The sequence below is a fragment of the Mastigoproctus giganteus genome, chromosome 12 (assembly GCF_048544385.1).
Source record: "Mastigoproctus giganteus isolate SK-2022 chromosome 12, ASM4854438v1, whole genome shotgun sequence".
Lineage (NCBI taxonomy): Eukaryota > Metazoa > Arthropoda > Arachnida > Uropygi > Thelyphonidae > Mastigoproctus > Mastigoproctus giganteus.
In genome coordinates this window covers 1,616,953-1,636,460 of record NC_143586.1, presented here as the reverse complement: position 1 = coordinate 1,636,460, position 19,508 = coordinate 1,616,953, and the positions used below count along the sequence as shown (strand labels likewise).

The window sequence follows — 19,508 nt, the reverse complement described above, 5'->3', positions numbered from 1 at the left end:
AGGTGTACTAGTGGTAGGTTTTTGGCAACTTAAAATTTATTGTCATCTTGTTAGAAATACAGCAGGGAAACAAAATTTTGCTGTTTTATTCGCGAATGAGCATAGCGTTCTTAATAATTTGTTAAGGCTATGGATCAAGATGAACCAGCTTTCAAATACCTCAAGGAAAAATTCCAAGACTTTAGTGAAAACAAAGTAAAGGAAGGTGTGTTCATTTGCTTACAGATATGGGACCTTCTCAAGGACAAACCCTTTGACCAGATCCTTGGTGATGAGAAAGTAGCCTGGGATGCTTTCAAACTTGTAGCAACAAACATTTTAGGAAACAACAAAGCAGATAACTATAAACAGCTTGTGAAACACCATCTGTCATTGTACCATAAATTATGATGCGACATATCATTAAAAATACACTTTCTTCACTCCCATTTGGATTTCTTCCAAATAGAAGCAAACCAACATATGGAATTTTTCAATGCTAGTTGACTGTTGCTGGACTGTGACAATAGATGCCCCAGATGTGGGGTACAAATGATAGGAGAAGAAGAAGAAGAAGAAGAAGAAGCATAAAATGTGAATCAATTGATTTTATGTATTTTGCTGATCAATATGATTTTACGTATATCAGAATCAGATCAATATAATTTAATATTTTTTTTTGACATCTGAAAATGCATCAGTCCTTATTATTTTAATCTGTTTTGTAAAGTTTTTTTTAATATAACATTTTTTTTATTATATAAAGAACATCCACCACATTATGGTGGATGTTCTTTATTTATCCTGTTTTAGGCCTACTTAGCATATTTTATAAAATATAAGACATGCACAAATGCAAAACAATACAGAAAAAATACTTTCATCAAAGAAACAAAAAAAAAAAAAAAATTGAAAAATTGTTTATCAGTGTAATCAAACTAATAAAACAAACTTATCTGCAAAAAAGAACTAAACCATCCAAAAACTTATTAATTCATTTCAAAAGTTTATGGGTTTTAATTCCAAATTGAACAATATACATTTCCACCTGCAACCTGCCATGCAAACTTCCTTTTTCTGACAGACTCTCAATTATTGTTTGTTTCAATGAACACTCAGCTTATTTGTCTTAATTATTTGCTCTTTGAATCCTTTTGCTTTAAAGCATATCATCATAAGCTTGGACCCTGTTGCAGTATTTTCTTTAGTGACCCTCAAGGATCTTTTCTGTTGCCCTTCAAAAACCGCAGGGCCTTGGTGCAACTGCACTACCTGCAGCATAGGATGATATGCCACTGGGTGGTACTTGTGTATATGTCCACTCTGGCATTCCTTGTCAAAGATGTCCTAATCTTGAAATCTTTGACAGGAATGACAAGGAATCTTTATCCCATTTGATCAAATTTATCTGTTGTTTCTGTCATTCCTGTGCAAATCACTCAGAACTTCTTGACCTTTTCTAAAACTTGACTTGCTTCAAACCAACTTTCCTAGTAGGGAAAGTAAGTTTCTTTGGTGGTTTTAATATTCATAACTCCAGCTGACATAAGTTTTTACTCTTATTAATGACCATACCAACCAGAATATCAACATCTTTGATTTTTTACTCACCAAGAACTCTTTAAAGTATGCAGTTACTGTTATGGATGCTCTAGGTACTTAAGATCACAATTTGGTGATCATTTCATTCACAGTCATCCTTAGCTTAATGTTCCTTAACATTATAAGAATGCAAGATGAGATGATCTATATGATTTCTGTTCCTCTTTTTCTTGGTTGGATTACAGTTTTAAATCTTCCATTTTAATATTTGCTCAGAACATGTTACAATGAAATATGTTATTCAGTGTTCCACCTAAAATCTCCTCCTCTTTCTAAACCTTGGTTTCCAATAAATGTGCGAAGACTGTTCGAAGATAAGAATGTAGCATATTACAGATGATTTTCAAATTCTCCTTTAATTTCTGTTTACATTAAAGCTTACAAGAATTGTAAAACAGTTAATAATCAATCTAAATTCAATTCTGAACAGGCTAAGAGTAGGAAACACTTCTTTTCCAAGTGATAGTCAAGCATTCTGATCTCTTGCCAAAGTTATTTTGCACAACTTCTTTCCATCCATACTTCCACATCTGATACATCCTGAAGATTATGTAGTACAGACAGGGTTTCCACTGACAGGAAATCACATTTATAATTTTTTTAAATGCATATACACTATGTTCAACCTTTCAGTTTAGTTTGAAAAATTCTTTCCTGCTTAAAAAATATTACTTCTTGAAGATCTGTTTCCAGTTCTTTATTAAATGCTGATCTCCAGTTGAAAATGTAATTTCCTGTGAAGAATGGTAATTATCACTGGTTAAATTGGTAATTTTCTTAAAATGAAAAGTATTAGGAAATGACGTCCAGTCCTCAAAAAAGTCAACTATCTTATTTCTTGATAAAGAATTTCCTGCTCATCTTCAAGAACACTCAGATTTCTTATTCACTGGAGATAATTAGGATTAGTATTAGCCATATTTGATTATAACCAGTTACAATCAAATGTTATTGCAATAAAGCTCTCTCTCTCTCTCTCTCTCTCTCTCTCTCTCTCTCTCTCTCTCTCTCTCTCTCACACACACACACACACACACACACACACACACACACACACACACACACACACACACACACACACACACACACACACACACACACACACAGTGCAAAGAAGGCACAGGCTTTAGCTATACCAGACAAAAGAAAGTAGCTAAAAAAAATGTAAATTATGCACTTTGCTCCTCACATAGGTAACTGTACAATTGACCTTTGAATTTCTTCAAACTGTTAGTTTCAACTACCTGCAGAAGCAACTTGTTCTAGCAATCAATAACTCGCTGGCTAAAAGAAAACTTCCTACAATCTAGTCTAAACATCTTCCCCCATAATTTGAATTTACGGCCCCTTTATAATCCTGACTTTTAACTTTTCTTAGCATTGGCATAGTGTAAATAATGCTTTCTCTGAATCAAAGAAGCCGAGTTTTCCATTTTTCTCTCAGTAATACTGAGAACAAAATGGAAAACCTGGTTTATTTGATGAAAAGAATATTCTTCTTCTGAGCAGCTGTCAAGTTTTTACAAATCATAAATCTGCCCAGCCATGGAATAATGTTCCCACATCTGATGACCCTAAAACTCTCTCAAGCTCCATCTTTCTGTTTAAAAAAGAACAGTCAGATTAATTAATGAACCATTTCTTACAGTGTCTCTCCAATCTCTATCTCACAGACATTCAGTTTCTGCTGTATGTCTCCATGTTTTTTCAAATATCTGTAATTCCTTGAGGCTGTCACAGACATCCTCTGAAGATATGAAAAGCTGGGCTTGGTACCTGGGACTCTAAAATGCTGATGGAGCTGATATTCAGATGACACTTTAGTCAAGTGGAACAAATTTTGAAAAATTTCTGGTGGTTCTGCACAACCAAATCCTCTGCTTGCACACTCATGATGGTGGGATTGTTAGTAACCCTGGGGATAATACCTCACATGCAAGACCTGAAATACAGCATCTAATACTGGAGATGGCCACCCAGGTACAAACCAATGTAAGTAGGGGTTGAGGTGTGGCATCCACATCACACCACATGGAGGAATGCTACCCATCTGTGTTATCAGGCAATACTAGATGGTGAATAACTCTTCCCCCCATTTCTTCCATCATACAGTATGATTGATGTCCCTTGGGGTTATGATGGATATAATGGCAAGATCCAGCCTTCCTTACATTTCAAGGGTACAGCTCTAAAACGGTGGCCGTAGGCTGTCTGCTAGATAGTCTACTCGACTGAACCTATCAGTAATTCTCTAAGAGGGTTCTGTATCAGCTGGATATATTCTTGCTGTATGTATGTATGCATGCATGCATGCCATATCCAAAAATTTCATTACTTCATACAGCATGTCCTCTCTATCTTTTCTTACTACTGAATACATCATGAATAGTCAAACCAACAGAACAAACTTATCTGCAAAAAGATCTAAACCTCCCAAACATTTTCTTGTTCATCTCACAAATATATGTGGTTTCAGTTCCAATCTTAATGATGTCCATTTCCACTTACAGTCTGCCTAGCCCCGCATACTTCTTCTGACAGAATCCCAATTATTGGTTGATTGAACCAATGCTCTTCTCAGTTAGCCTAATTGTTCATTGTAGGATTCCTTTCGCTTCAAAGGTGGTACATGTGCATACATCAGTTCTGATCCCCTGTCAGAGACTTAGTAATTTGGAATCTGCTCTTTTCAATCTTCTCTGGCTCAAAATTTCTGCACTCTGTCAAATTCATCTGTTGCTTCTATCATTCTTCCAACTCCAATAATCACTTGGAATTCTTTCACTTCCTCTCTTTGAAACTTGACTTTCTCCAATCAAACTTTCTTAATGGTGAGGTAAATTTCCTTTGTGATTTGAATGTTCACAACTCCAACTGGCTTCCATTTTCTAGTCACATGGAGCCAGCTGTTCAAGATACTGAATATCAAAGTTTGCAGATGGTACAAAGGTTGGGAGGATTGTTAATAACAGTAATGACAGTATGCTGCTGCAATAGGATCTGGTAAAGTTGGGCAGATGGGCTGAGAAGTGGCAACTGAAGTTTAACATTGACAAATGCAAATTATGGGTAGCAGTAACTTCAGAGAAATGTACCAACTGGGTAGTGGAGAATGAAAGAGACCTGGGATAAATTGTGCACTCAGATATAAAGTTTTCTGAGCAGTGCAGACAGACTGCCAGAGTAGGTCATGCAGTCTTGTCAATGATATTCAGGAATTTTGCGAGCAGGGATAAGGAGGTGATTATCCCATTGTATAAGACAATGGTCAGGCCACTCCTTGAATACTGTGTACAGGTCTGGGAAGCTTGATTTTAGGAAGGATGTAGAGTTGCTAGAACAAATACAGAGAAGGGCAACAAGACTGGTGAGGGAACAAAGGGGTGTTCTTATGAAGAAAGGCTTAATTTCTGCAAATTGCAGTGTCTGGAGACTAGGTCTTGAATGGACTGAGCAGGCTCAATGCTGATGGGATTCTTCCTCTTGCTCAGATCACAAATCTGAGGGAGCATAAACTGAAATTGAGGAAAGATAGTTGTCGAATAGATGTGCAGAAATTAGCCAGCAGGTGGAACAAACTTCTTGATTGCTGGAACAAACTTCCATCTGTCATTGTGGAAGTTGATAGCTTAAATAAATTCAAGGCAGAACTAGACAAACATTTGGAACAAATGGATGAGTGAAATGGAAAGGGTTTTGACAATCCTAATCACACAGCCAATGCGCGCACACACACACACACACACACACACACACACACACACACACACACACACACACACACACACACACACACACACACAGTGCAAGGAAGGCACAGGCTTTAGCTATACCAGACAAACGAAAAAAAAAAGAAAGTAGCTAAAAATATATATAAATTATGCTCTTTGCTCCTCACTTAGGTAACTGTACAACTGACCTTTGAATTTCTTCAAACTATTTAAAAAATATAAATATAAAAAATATAAATAAAATTTTCTAACAAACTGCCCTTCCAAGTACATGGTCAAGGTGAGTAGTCCTCTATGCACTTCAGATCATAACTTCATGATGGTCTCTTCTCCAATGGAGCCTTTCTCTTGTGGCCATTCTCAACCTAGTGTTGTTTGACATTACAAGAATGCAAAATGGGATAATCTGCCAGATTTCTTTTCTTCTTTTCCTTGGCCAGATTATTGTTTCAAATCTTCTGATGTCAATGTTTGCCCAGATCAGTGACATTGTGAAAGTGATCAGTGTCTAGAATGAACGCCATCATTCAAGACACCACCTTAAAATCACATCCTTTATTTAAACCTTGATTTCCAATATATGTGCTAAGGCTGTTCAAGATAGAATGTTACATATCACAATTTGCTTCATCCAAACCTCCAGGTTCATTTTCTGCCTATGCCAAAGCTTCCATTAATTGTAAAGTAGTTATCAGTCTAAAATAGATTTTGAAGACTAAGAGTGGAAAACTTGCTTCTTGTGTAAATGGTAGTTGATCATTCAGGTCTCTTGCCAAAGCTATTGGCTGCAACTTTTGCCCATCTATATTCCCACCTCTGTAAAAAAATGGATGGTTCTATTTCTTTAGTTGAGCCAGATGGTTCAGTAAAGTAGGATACTAGAAGTTCAGCTGTATCTTTGAATCAGATGGTTCAGCTAAAGATAAAGCTGACTTTCTAGCATCCCATTTTTCTTCTAACTCATGTCAAAAATCATTGATGATATTGGTAAACCACCTCCTACCATTTCCAGTACACTCTATTCAGTTCCTCCTGTGGTCTTCCATCAAAAGAATGTGAGGAGAACCTTGAACAGTCTTGATGCTAAGAAAGCAATGGTCCTGATGGTGTCTCCTCTTGTTCCCAAAACATGTGCTCCTGAGTTTACTCCTGTGCTGTGTTGCTTTTTACACTTTCTTACTCCACTAGTGTTTCCTTTCTGCTTGGAAACTTTCTCATATCAAGCCAGTTCCTAAAAATGTTGACAAAATCCTTCCATCTAGTTATCGTCCCATTGAACTTACTTCTACTCATTCTAAAATAAAGGAGAAATCTATAACTACCAATGCTTACACTATCTAGAAACCTTTCATCTGATCAGCGATATCTAAAATTGTTTCCGACAGTGTTGATCCACTTGTGATATACTGGTTTCTGCTACGCATCTACAGACGAATTCAACAGAAAAGTTTGTGTAACTCATGCAGTTGCTCTTGACATTTCAAAGGTTTTTGATCATGTTTGACTTAAAGGTCTTCTAAATAAGCTTCCATCTTATGGTTTGCAACTGTTTGCCAACTCTGTCTTCTAACTTCTTCACTGATGCCGGTACTCCTTGGTTCAATTCTTTATCCACCACACTTTTCCACTTGTATATTAAAGAGCTTCTTCTATTGACTGGAAATTCTATCCATAGTTTTGCCGATGATTGCATGCCATTTTCCAGTTTAAGAAACCTTGCCCTGCACAACAGCTTCATCTTCTGAAATATCTACCCAATTCCTTAAATGCTGATCTCCAAGTAATTCTCCAGTGGAATGAAGAAAACTTTGTTGATTTTCTAAAATTCAGTCCTGTCTTATATCTCACAAAAAAGGATTTTTCTGCTCCTATGCTTATCTTCAAAGACACTCTGATTTCTAGAAAAGATTACATAAGTCTGTTATTGATTACTCTGTTGTTGTTGTTGTTGTTGTTTTGGTTTTTAGGAGCATTAGCAACTAAGGCCATATTGCTCCGGGGATATGCGGTGGTCATTCCCTGACCTTTCCGCATCCTCCGTATTTGGTGGTCACGGGCTCGAACCCCGGTCTAATCAAGAAGCGTGTGCTACGCACTGCTGCTCCTGCCCACCTGGCTACAGAGGCACCTGATTACGCTGACTTTAAACACATCACAAATATTGCTTTCTGAAAGAAAACAAAAAGCCTAAAAATTTAGGTTTTTTTTCTTTCGCTCTAAGCACTACTTTTCTTCCAAACAGCTACTTATAAAAAATCTGAACTCCACCGTACTATGGAATATTGTTCCCACATCTGGGGTGATACCCCCAAAATCTCTCTCGTGAGGGCAGTTAGGTTAATTAATGACTCATCTCTAACAAAGTCATTCCACCCTTTGTCTCATGTCCCATGGGAATATCACTAGATACTTCCATGGGTACTGTTCTTCTGAACTGACTTCTATAATTCCTCATCTTTCTCTTTAAACTATTCTAAACATGTGCCCCAACCAGTCAGCTTCCTTTAAACTTACAGAACCAACTTTTATTCCTTCAACTTCTGTTTTTGGGAACAACTTCTCTTCACACATATTTCCTGAAAGTTAAAATGTATAGAACTCAGAATTCAAGTCTAATGCCAACAAGCATCTTCTTTCGTTTTCTTAACCTTCAACCCACACATGGTACTAAGTACTTTGTAAAAGAATAAGAGAAGTTTACCTCAATATAATATGTTTATGAAAACCCCAAACATGAGAGGTATTAGAACCTGTAATACTTAGTACCATGCTTGGGTTGGAGGTTGAGAAGACGAAAGAAGATATTTGTTGACATTGGACTTGAACTTCTGTAGACTGTAATTTTCAGGAAATACGTATGAAGGAAGGTTGTTCCAGAAAACAGCAGTTGAATGAATAAACGAGGACGGTAAAAAGTTGGTTCGGTGAGTTTGAAGTTGAACATTAAATGGATGTTGGCTGGTAATGGCATGTGTTCGGACTGTTTTGAAAGAGAGAGCAGGAATTATAGAAGCCAATTCATAGAAGCCAATTCAGAAGAACAGTGCCCATGGAAGTATCTGTAGAAAAGTCTTGCAGCAGAAACAGCATGTCTATGAGATAGAGAATGAAGAGACTCTGTTAGAGATGAGTCATTAATTAACCTAACTGCCCTCTTCTGAATGGAATCTAGAAGCCTGAGAGAGAGTTTGGGAGCACCACCCCAGATGTGGGAACAATATTCCCTGGTAGGGCAGATTTGCGATTTGTACAGAGTGAACAGCTCTGTACAAATCACAATTCAGTACAGAGTGAATTTGAAACAAAAGTAATACCGATACCGAAAGAGAAAACCAAGTTTTTTAGATGCAAAGGAAGCAATATTTGTAATGTGCCTGTGCCAAGAGAGAGAGATTAGAAGTCAGGATAATCTCCAAAAGTGATATATCATCTTGCTTAGAAATCGGAGTGTTACCAAAGATAAGCATAGGATCAGAAGAATCCTTTTTATAAGATATAAGACAAGACTGAGTTTTAGAAGGATTGAAATCAACTAAGTTGTCTTTGCCCCACTGGAGAATTACCTGGAGATCGGCATTTAAGGAATTGGTAGTGGATATGCGAGAAGTTGAAACTAATTGAGCAAGGCAAGGTTTCTCAAAATGGAAAGTGGAATGCAATGTGCTATCATCGACAAAACCATGGATAGGGTTTCCAGTCAATGGAAAAAGTTCATTAATATACAAGAGGAAATTATTGTGAAATATATATTTGTGAAATGAACTAGGAAGTGTTTGGGATGTTTAGAACTTTTTGCAGATCTATTAGTTTGACAATTCATGTTGTATTCAATAATAAGAAAAAGTGGGGGTTGGGACATGCTGTATGAAGTAATGAAAGTTTTGCATATGGCATACACATGGTAGGAATATACCCAGATCTTTGATGTAACGTGGCCTCGACAATGCCCCCCACATACACACCTGAGATTCCTCCAGTCACTGTCTGGCAGAGTAGAGGTAGGAAGATTATACACTAGCTGATCCGGAAGCCTCCTAAAGACATACCAGTAGGTTTGGTCCAATGTAATAACTAGCGGCTGGCCTGCGAACACCATTTTCGGGCTGTACCAGTAAGGAAGATTGGATCTTGCCATAATGTCCATTTCAACCTCAAAATTCATCAGTCATACTGCATGGTGGAAGAGATGGAGAAGGGTTGACCGGAACTTAGCTCTAAAGACTAAACATGGGTTCCATCACCTCAAGCCTCCAATAAGCAAAGTGATGGAATTGTACTGGTTGATGGGAGTCATCTACCAACTAGTATTGCCTTAACACAGAGAGGCGGCATTCCTCCATGTGGTATGTGGTATCAACCAACGTAAGCACACCTTGACCCCTGCTTACATTGGTTCACACCTGGGTGGTCACCCACAGTGTGCTTGTGCATGGGGGTTATACCCAGGATTACTAACAGTCCCACCATCATGAAGTTGCAAGCAGAGGATTTGGCTGTCACAGACCATCCGGACTTTGCCAAAATTGGGTCCACTTGACTTGAATGTCACCCGAATATCAGTTCCATTAGTGTTTTAGACTCCCAGGTAGCAAGTACGTCTTGTCTGGCATATCTGAGAGAATGTCTATAACAACTTGATGGACCAAATGTAGAACACTTCCATATAATACTCTCCAGAAATTAAAATGAAAATAATTAAAAAATCAAGAATCTTACATTACATTAAGGAATAATTAAAAATCAATTGAATTCAATTAAAAAACAATTTAACTCAATTAAAAATTAAGTAAAAAAATGATTTAACAAAAAAATTGCAAAACGAATTTCCTTCCTGAAGCTGACAACACTCTTCAACCATATACCATGATCACAGGAATGAAAATTACCGAATACGGGTGAACATGAAACTTAAATAGGGATTATTTGTCTTTGGGCCTGTGTGTAAAAGACCACAATTTGGAGATTAGATATGGCCGGCGAACATTGACTGAATTCTCGTGTAATTTAATTTTGACGGTTTCTGCATTACGTTGGACACTAAGCATTTTGGCCTCATTAAATAAAAAAGTGTTTTTCATTAATAGCATGAAAGGCTAATTCTGATGCTGCTGAATGAGAAGCACGAACCGAGGCTACGTGTTGATTAACATGAAAATTAAGAGGAAACTGCGTAGAACCTTACTAAAACAAGTTGCAATTACTGCAAGAAATGTTGTATACCAGGTCATTTATTTGTGTTGCAAACGAGGAAAGGACTGAGCGATTGTTCAGTATAGTGTGTAATTTCTGTATTGACCTGGCTACAATTTTAAATTCTGTATCTTTAAAGAATGTGTTAATCAACAGATGGCCTCAGTTCATGCTTCTCGTTCAGCAGCGTCAGAATTAGCCTTTCATACCATTAATGAAAAGCACACTTTTTTATTTAATGAGGCCAAAATACTTAGTGTCCAACGTAATTATACAAGACTATTAATTGCAGAACCCATCGAAATTAAATTACATGCGAATTCTGTTAATGTTCATGGGCCGTATCTAATCTCTGATTCGTTGTTTTTTATGCGCATGTGCAAAAACAAATAATCCCTATCTAAGTTTCATGCTCAACCCTATTCGGTAATTTTCATTCCTGTGATCACGACATACAGTTGAAAAGCATGGTCAGCTTCAGGAAGAAAAATTGTTTTGCAATTTTTTCGTTAAATTAATTTTTTACTTAATTTTTAATTGCATTAAATTGTTTTTGAATTGTGAACACAATTCAAAAACAATTTTCTTACTGTAATGTAATATTTTCGATTTTTTAATTGTTTTCGCTTTAATTTCTGGAGAGTATCATACGGAAGTGTCCTACATATCATATTGATGTAAACTTCTCTTATTCTTTTACAAATATTGATATCAATGTAGAATGTATTGAGCATTATATTCTTGGTTCATACTTAGTACTAAGTACTCTAGTTCATACTTGGTACTAAGTACTATATTCTAACAATTTTGTGCTTAGAGTTTTCATAAAAAAGAAAAAAAAAAAAAATACTCTTCTTTCTTTCTTTTTTCCAAACCAGTTCCAAGACTTGCCTGAACTATTAAACATGCATTCATAGTTCAACTCCAAATTTGCTGAACCAACTTTACCTCTTCCACATTTATTCCCTACTACTACTTATGTTCTTTGCATGAACCTTTATGTGCATATATTCCTTGAAAATTGAAATTTATATTAATTGAAGTCCAGTGTCAACAAGTGTTATCTGTATTTTTAATCCATATACAATACTAGAGTACCGCTGGTTCCAGTAGTCTTTTGTAATGTTCTGGTTTTTATAAAAAATAAAATAATAATTCTACCTAATTTTCATTGAATTGCAATGAATTGAAAGAATATTTGCCAAAACACTTTATGCCAGATATGAACAATTGTAACTGCTTTGTATATGGCCCTTCTCATACAATTTTATATAAAAAAATAAACTGATAAGAATATAGGATTTCAGTAAACTTGTCACAGAGCCAACAGCAGTGGAACTTTAACACTGTTGTTTACTCTGTGGCAGCAGTGCTAAAATGCTAAAACTGTCTTGAAAGGGAGTGATTTCTTATATTCGATGACATAAATTGGGTTTATACATCTCTTAGCAGATTTCTTTTTTGTGTCAAGAGAGAATGGAAAGAGTCTATACCAAGAAACTATGAATAATAATGTACTGTGAATATTCTCTTATGCTAGTTATTTGTTTTACAGCTTATCGTTGTTTATAGATGGAGAATATCTAAAGTGTTTTTTTTTTGTTTGTCTGTATATGCAACTGCACTGAATTCATTGTTCATAGAATTTAATATACTGAATAAAAATTTATTTTTTTGCTCTTGTATTCTGATTCCACCATTTTACTATTGTAGTGGTGGCATCTGGCACCTGAGTTTCAGACTCTTTGCTTTTGACTTAGGTGCCAAATGCACCTGAGTTAAAAACAAATAGTCTGAGACGGAAAGTAAAACAGGTTTTTTGTTTTTTTTTCTTATTAGTAACTTTTTGGATATGGCAATTCGCCCTTTTAGACAAATAGCTGCATCATTTTTTAAAAAAAGTTATTTCTTCACTAGATAGTTATTAAGAAACAGAGGTAGGAGAAGATATGTATCCTTTCTTTCCATTGTTGTGTTTCTAAAAATATCAGATTCTGTGACTGGCAGGACATACGTGCAGTATTAAGTAAAATAAAATAAGTATAGAGCTGTGAAAGAACTGTAGAACTTAAAAACCTATTTGCAGACATAAGAAAGAAATGCAAATTATAAGAAATTTAAAGATTGAAACAACTTTGATTGAAGTATTTTTTATATAATTTTCTAATTTCTTTTAATTAGAACAGCTTCTTCTAGAGGATGCAAAGAAATACAAGTTCTTATCTAGTGGTAATGTCCCTGTGCCTGGTTTTGATGATAATCAGGAGTTTAAAAACACAGTTAACTCTATGAAAATCATGGGGTTGACTCAGGAGGATATCGCATGTAAGTTTTATAAATATTATCTAACATTTATGTTATTTTATTTTGCCATGTCCTTCCATCTCTCTCTCTCTCTCTGTCCATTTGGATATCATGGAGATGGGAGAAATCCCAGGGGCCATCTGACACGAACATACCTGTCCATTTGGATAGTGAAGACTGGGCACACATTCCCTATGAATGTATAGTTTATGATATACAAGAACAATTAATAGCAGAAATTGTCCCCTACCCAGGGAACAAGAACATTTATTTATAATGGAAGAAAATAACTATAAAGCTTTTACAAGTTTACACAAAAAGTATTTGAAATCTGTAGAAACATCCAGAGATAGGCATTACAGCCCCCACAGCAAAATAATCCATAGCCAAGTGCCCATGTCTCTCACCACTCCCAGATTGTTGTTGTTGTTATTTGGGTTTTAGGAGCATTAGCAACTAAGGCCATATTGCTCCGGGGATATGCGGTGGTAATTCCCTGACCTTTCCGCATCCTCCATATTTGGTGGTCACGGGCTCGAACCCCGGTCTAATCAAGAAGTGTATGCTATGCACTGCCACTCCTGCCCACATGGCTACGGAGGCGCCACCACTCCCAGATAAGGACATTTTAAACTGACAGGGTAGCTGCATCAGCTCCCTGACAGATACCCAAATTTGACTAAACCAGATTAACAAGGGCTCCCCAGGTTTACCTTGCTCTAGGGGAACCTGGGGGGGGGGGTCCACACTAGGGCTTGCATAAAACCAAGAAATTTCAAAACCAAGTTTAACCGAAGTTTACTCTTAAAACCGGTTTTAAAACTGATTTTCTCAGACTTAGGGAAAATAATTAAAATCTTATAACACAGGTATTTATTTTATCTTGGGTAGATTGTACAAATCATAATCAAATCTTTTAAACAAAATCTCTCACCTCTTATAATAAAAAAAAATAAAAAAATTAAAATGCTCCAAAAAAAGTAACCATCTTGAGATTATACAAAATTACAAATTGTATTCAAATCCTTTGAATAAAAACTATCCTCTCGTATATCTATCTATATATCTTTACTATCTTCGTATAGTAAACAAAAAAATAATAAGCCCTATAATAATAATAATAAATAAATAAAAATAATGTGAAAAAAACAGCTTGGGGAAATTACTTTACTATTTATTGCTCAGCTTTTTTCTGAAAATGATCCTTTAAAAAACACAGTATATTTAGCAGTTTTCCTGATAGACTTGACCTTATTTTTGTGTTAAAGAGACCAGTGATCGAAAACACTCTCTCAGATTGGACACTTGTTGGTTTAATGGTCAGCAGTGCTCTATAAACTTTCTCCAGCTTTTCACTTCTACTGCTAGTTGCCTCCAAAATTTTAAATTCTTTGCTGATTTCCAGTTCACTCAGATATTTTGAAGACTCTTCAGTTAATCTCTTTATTACACTATCATACTCTCGCATGAGTGTATCTCCAACATCGGAACTAGACGAGTCTTTGTTTTCTTTTAAAAGAACAGTTCGTTTTATTTCAGTTTCTTCATTCAACGCTAAGACTCCTTCGGAATGTTTTGCAAATAATCTCTGATAAATCTCTTCATCATGCTTTTTCAAAACTTGCTTACTTAGAAAATCAAAAGTTCTTGAACCTGAATCTTCTTTCCTAAACTTTTTGGGGTTGTGTAGATAGCTCAGCAAAGCCACAGTTTGGCAATTTCGTCTTGCATTGTAATGCTGCAAAAGGCTTTGGTGAAACTTTAAAGCAAATGGGTTTTCTGCTGTATCAAGCTTAGCAAGCAGAAATTCTATTGAAGTAAGTCTGTATCTTCTGAGGTTATAGCCTTCAGAATCATTTCAACTGGTTACAAAGTTTCACATAGCAATTCAAGTGTTTTCCAGTCATCGTCAGACACAGCTTCAGTTGACAGTGTCAACTGAAGCTGTGTCTGACTATGTGCAGTACTGTCAAGTACTGCACATAGAGCATTTGGAATGCAATTTTTCAATTTAAAATCTCTCAATCATATAGAATGTTCTCTTCCATCTAGTCTTGCAATCTAATATAAGTTTATATTCTTTCCCATTAAATTTTACTTTAACAAAATTTTGTAATATGTCATTTTTGGTAGGCGATTTTCGAAAAAGCTTGCAAATTTTTCTGACTTTGTTAATAGTTTGTGCAATATTGACCATTGGATTGAAGAAATAAATGCGCTCATTGGTAAAGTCGGTTTGATAAAGCATGCCCTGCTGTCTTTCTTCATCATCACTACTTTCTTCATTATTTTCATTTTCTTCATTGTTTTTGGGAGACTCAGAGATTGTGGCACCATAATTGATTGCTTTTTCATAAAGTACATCTATAACTGCCAGATGTATACAATGGGCTATACATTGTTGATGCTTAGGCATAATTTGTTTGCTAAACTTAATCATCATTGTTGCTCCATTGGTGGTGGTGCAGGCAACAATATCCTCATCCAAGTTCAAACCAAATTCCTTTCAGCTGGACAGGTATTTCGAACGAACAGAGGGGTGAAGTGGAAGATTTTTTTTTTTTTTTTGGCTGCTGCTGCATAAGCTTGCTTTCTTGCATCATATGCCTCTCTAATGCTAATGCTAAAGTGTCCATTCACAATTTGCTCAGTCAAGTGAACCATTAATCTCAATAAGACCTAACAACCAATGATTGTCTTTTGAATGCACATTTATATTCATATACCTTTTATTTTGTATAGACGTATATTCGTCTAGAGTCAGTGAATACTGTGCACCCAAAACCAATGAATTTTTGAGATGCTGAATGAGTTCTTCTTTCTTAGTTTTATAATAATTCAGAACCATATTTTTAATTCCATTCACTGAGTGAGGCTGTTGCTAATTTATCGTATTTATTTCTCTGAAGGTGACGGCTTGATTGTATAAACTCACTCTTGGCAATTGAATTAAAAGAAAATCCATTTAAAGCAGCTAATTTTGAAATCTCTTCTTCCATAGATTTTTTAATGATAAAGTTTTCTAATGTTCTTACCATTTTTACGGGAGGTTCACTGTTATCTTGTTTAATGTCAGTCTGATGCATTTTCTTTAAATGCAACATCAAAGATGATGTAGATCCTCCAGACGACTTCATTATCTTCTGACATTTCGAACATTGTGTTTCATCTTTGCTTTTTCGAGCAAAATAATTCCATACATTTGATTTCATCTTAGAAATATTAAGAGTAATAAATATTAATTAGTAGGAATTTATATCACCAACAATTTTAAATAAAAATATTGAAGATAACAAAGACACTATACTATGCATCACTCCCACAAGCACTGAATGAAGAGTCTGAACGAGGCAAGGTTCAAATTTTTCACGAAAGAAATTTTTTATTTATTTACTTGCAATTTTTTTTTCCCCAATTACATCTATTGTATTTTCAAAATTATATAAAAGCTAAATTTGGTGACGCTGCTTTTTGGAGAACATTTGATCACAAATTTAATAGGAATAAAGAAGCAAGAAACTTTCTACAATTGAAATTTGATGCAATATTCAGCGAATCTGTTTCTAGTGGGTAACCATCAATAAGGCACGTGCCTGGTGAACAAGATAGATGGAATGGAGAAATGTTGAGCATTTTCTTTTACGCTATTGTTCCGACTCACTCAGTCGTAAATGAGTACGCCTGCATCGTGCCATGATACAGGTGGGAAGATAAAAGATACCCCTCTTAGATTCGGGCCACTTGCCCATGAGATTCGTACCTAAACATAAAATAAAATAAAATAAAAAACATGTTTAAAACATAAAGCAGTTGAATGATCCAGACAAACGAACAAACAAAAGAAAATGTGTGTAACAAAAAACTATATTCAAGGGCTAACTAAAAAAATATTCGAATCCGGTTTTAGAAGCTCGGTTTTGGTTTTAACAACTCAATATGAAAACTGGATATAACTGGTTTTATAAAACCGGTTTGCAAGCCAAATAAGCTTGCAAACCGGTTTAGGGGAGGGAGATGTATGGGAAGCCAGAGAAACAGCTTAACTGAAAAATATTAGTAAGTAAGTAGCAAGGGGATGCAATGCAGAATGAAAGAAGGATGAATGAAATGATTGAATGAAAAGGTGTGAGAGACTGAGTGAATATGCTGGGCACTGAATGATAGAGTGAAATAGGAATTGTGGTAAGAGGGAAGGAAATCAGGCGACAACTCAGCATTGTTGTGGGCCTTTATGAGAGCTTGAAGGACAGGGTGGATGCCCTCAAAGGAAATAAATTGAGGGGCCCATCAAGCTCTCAGCTGCCCACATCAACGCCAGAGCTTGCACTTGGTCATCAGGCAACACAGAGGCAGCCCCCTAGGCAGAATGCGCTGGTCCCACAGGAACTAGTAGTTGTTGGTGACTCTATTGTCAGGGAAATGGGGAACATGCTTTGTAAAAAGGATAGGTGGAATAGGACCAGGGTATGTCTGCCAGGGGCAAAGGTTGATGACGTTGTAGAGTGGATATCATCTTTTAAGGGCACAAAAGGTGATATAGTTGTACACGTTGGCACTAATGATATTAAGAGTAGGAGACCGGCGGAATTACTTACCAAGTACAGGTCACTGTTGAAAACAAGCCGTGAATTAGGGTTGAATTTGAAAGTGTCTGCAATTCTGCCCAGACACGATAGGAGGGAGTATATGATGAGAGCCCTGTTGATCAATTCAGCCCTGGAGGGATTGTGCAAGGCTCAAGGGGTAGAATTTTTTTCACCCTGGACTGTACTTGTTAACAGGAGGGATTGCTTCTACAGGGATGGCATACACTTAAATAGAAAGGGTGCAAGAATTTTTGCTGATGCTGTCGAGGCAGTGTTAGGTGGGTCGGAAAACTGCTAGTTGGGGGGGGATACAAGGAATAATAGATTAACAGTAGCCACTGGCAGAGGTGGAAGTGATTCTTGCACTGCTTCTATTGAAATGAGCAGAAGCCTGAAAAACAAGATGCAGGATATTTCAGAGACTGCTGGGAGTCATTGCGGTACAAGTAAACACATGGGTTGTGTTAGGGTAGCTAAGAATAGAAACAGGTGCATGTATACCTGCGTGTGCACCAATGCTAGGAGTTTGGTAAATAAATTTGATGAATTTGAGGTATTGCTCAAAACATCAAAGGCAGATATTGTTGGGATATCAGAGACGTGGTGTCACACAGATATAAGTAATGCGGAACTGGAATTTGGGGAATACAATGTGTATAGAAAGGAGAGACAGGACAGGAGGGGAGGAGGGGTTATGCTATTAGTTAAGAAACACATAAAGTCCAAGGAAGTGAAGCCAGTCGACATCGATGGACAGGGCAGTGTCGAGTCAGTTTGGTGTGACATAAGCATAGGGAAATCAAAATTGAGAGTAGGAGTGCAGTCATTTATCTGCAGATTCATTAAGAATCTGCAGATAAATGAAACACTAGGTGGCAGTGATCACAGTGTGTTGAAGTGGGATTTACTCAAGGAGGCAACTACCATCAGAGGTGAAGGGAAGGGTTTTTGTTTTCGTTAAGGCGACTATGATGGTCTGAGACAGTATTTAAATTCTATACAGTGGGACCAACTGATGATGTTACCAACAGCAAACTCAAAATGGGAAGCATTCAAATAACTAATCTTGGAGGCTACCAGGCTTTACATACCAACTAAGAAATATTGTTCAAGGTTTAGGCCTAATTGGTTGTCAGATGAACTAATGAGACTTGTGGCAGAGAAGAAAAATGCATGGGATACATACAAATTAATGGGTGACATGGACGCCTATGATAGATATAAGTTGGTCTGTAACCAAGTCACAAAGGAGATTAGGCAGGCAAAGGCAGACTATGAAAAATCCTTGGCAAAGGATGCAAAGAAAAACAGAAAAGAGTTCTTTACATATTTAAACTCAAGAAGGAAAGGGATGAATCAGATTGGTCCACTGGATATTGATGGTTCAACAGTTGAGGATCCTGCTCAGGTGGATAACAATCTAAACGAGTATTTTGCATCTACATTCATGCATGAGGAGTTATTCAGGAAGGAGAATGATGTAGGTAAAGTAAACATTGGCAGTGAGCTGGATGGTTTTGTAATAACTGAGAGGAAAGTGGAGGAGAGATTGTTGAGGATAAACATAAAAAAGGTACCTGGGGTGGATGGGATCTATCCACTTATATTAAAGGAGGCAGCAAAGGAAGTAAGCAAACCCCTAGCCATAATTATGAGAGCTTCTTTGGAGTCAGGGGAGGTACCCATAGACTGGAGATGTGCAAATGTAACCCCAATTCACAAAGGAGGATCAAAGGTTGATACAAGTAATTATAGACCTGTTAGTTTAACTTTTGTTCCAGGTAAATTAATGGAGGCACTGGTTAAAGAAGCACTGCAGGATCATCTAGACAAGAATTCAGTTATAGCTCAGACGCAGCATGGTTTTGTTAAGGGCAGGTCTTGCCTGACCAATTTGATTGGATACTATGATGTAGTCACAAAAGAACTGGATGCAGGGAATAACTTTGATATTATATATTTGGATCTTAGAAAGGCTTTTGATACTGTTGCACATGGAAGACTGCTGCACAAATTGGAGCAGTGTGGCATTGGAGGCAAATTGCTGCTATGGATAAGGGGATGGTTGAGTGGCAGAAGACAGAGAGTGGTAATCAATGGACACTGCTCAACGTGG

General features: G+C 36.6%; 1 protein-coding gene across 1 annotated transcript in view; it reads left to right on the top strand.

The window, feature by feature from the left end:
- LOC150076628 (uncharacterized) overlaps window positions 1–19,508 on the top strand; it is a 1,101,557-nt gene that overhangs the window by 344,162 nt on the left and 737,887 nt on the right. Inside the window, exon 9 of the mRNA XM_090386980.1 lies at window positions 12,684–12,827. Within this exon, the coding sequence (XP_090243106.1) occupies window positions 12,684–12,827 (144 nt within the window). The remainder of the gene's footprint in view (window positions 1–12,683; window positions 12,828–19,508) is intronic.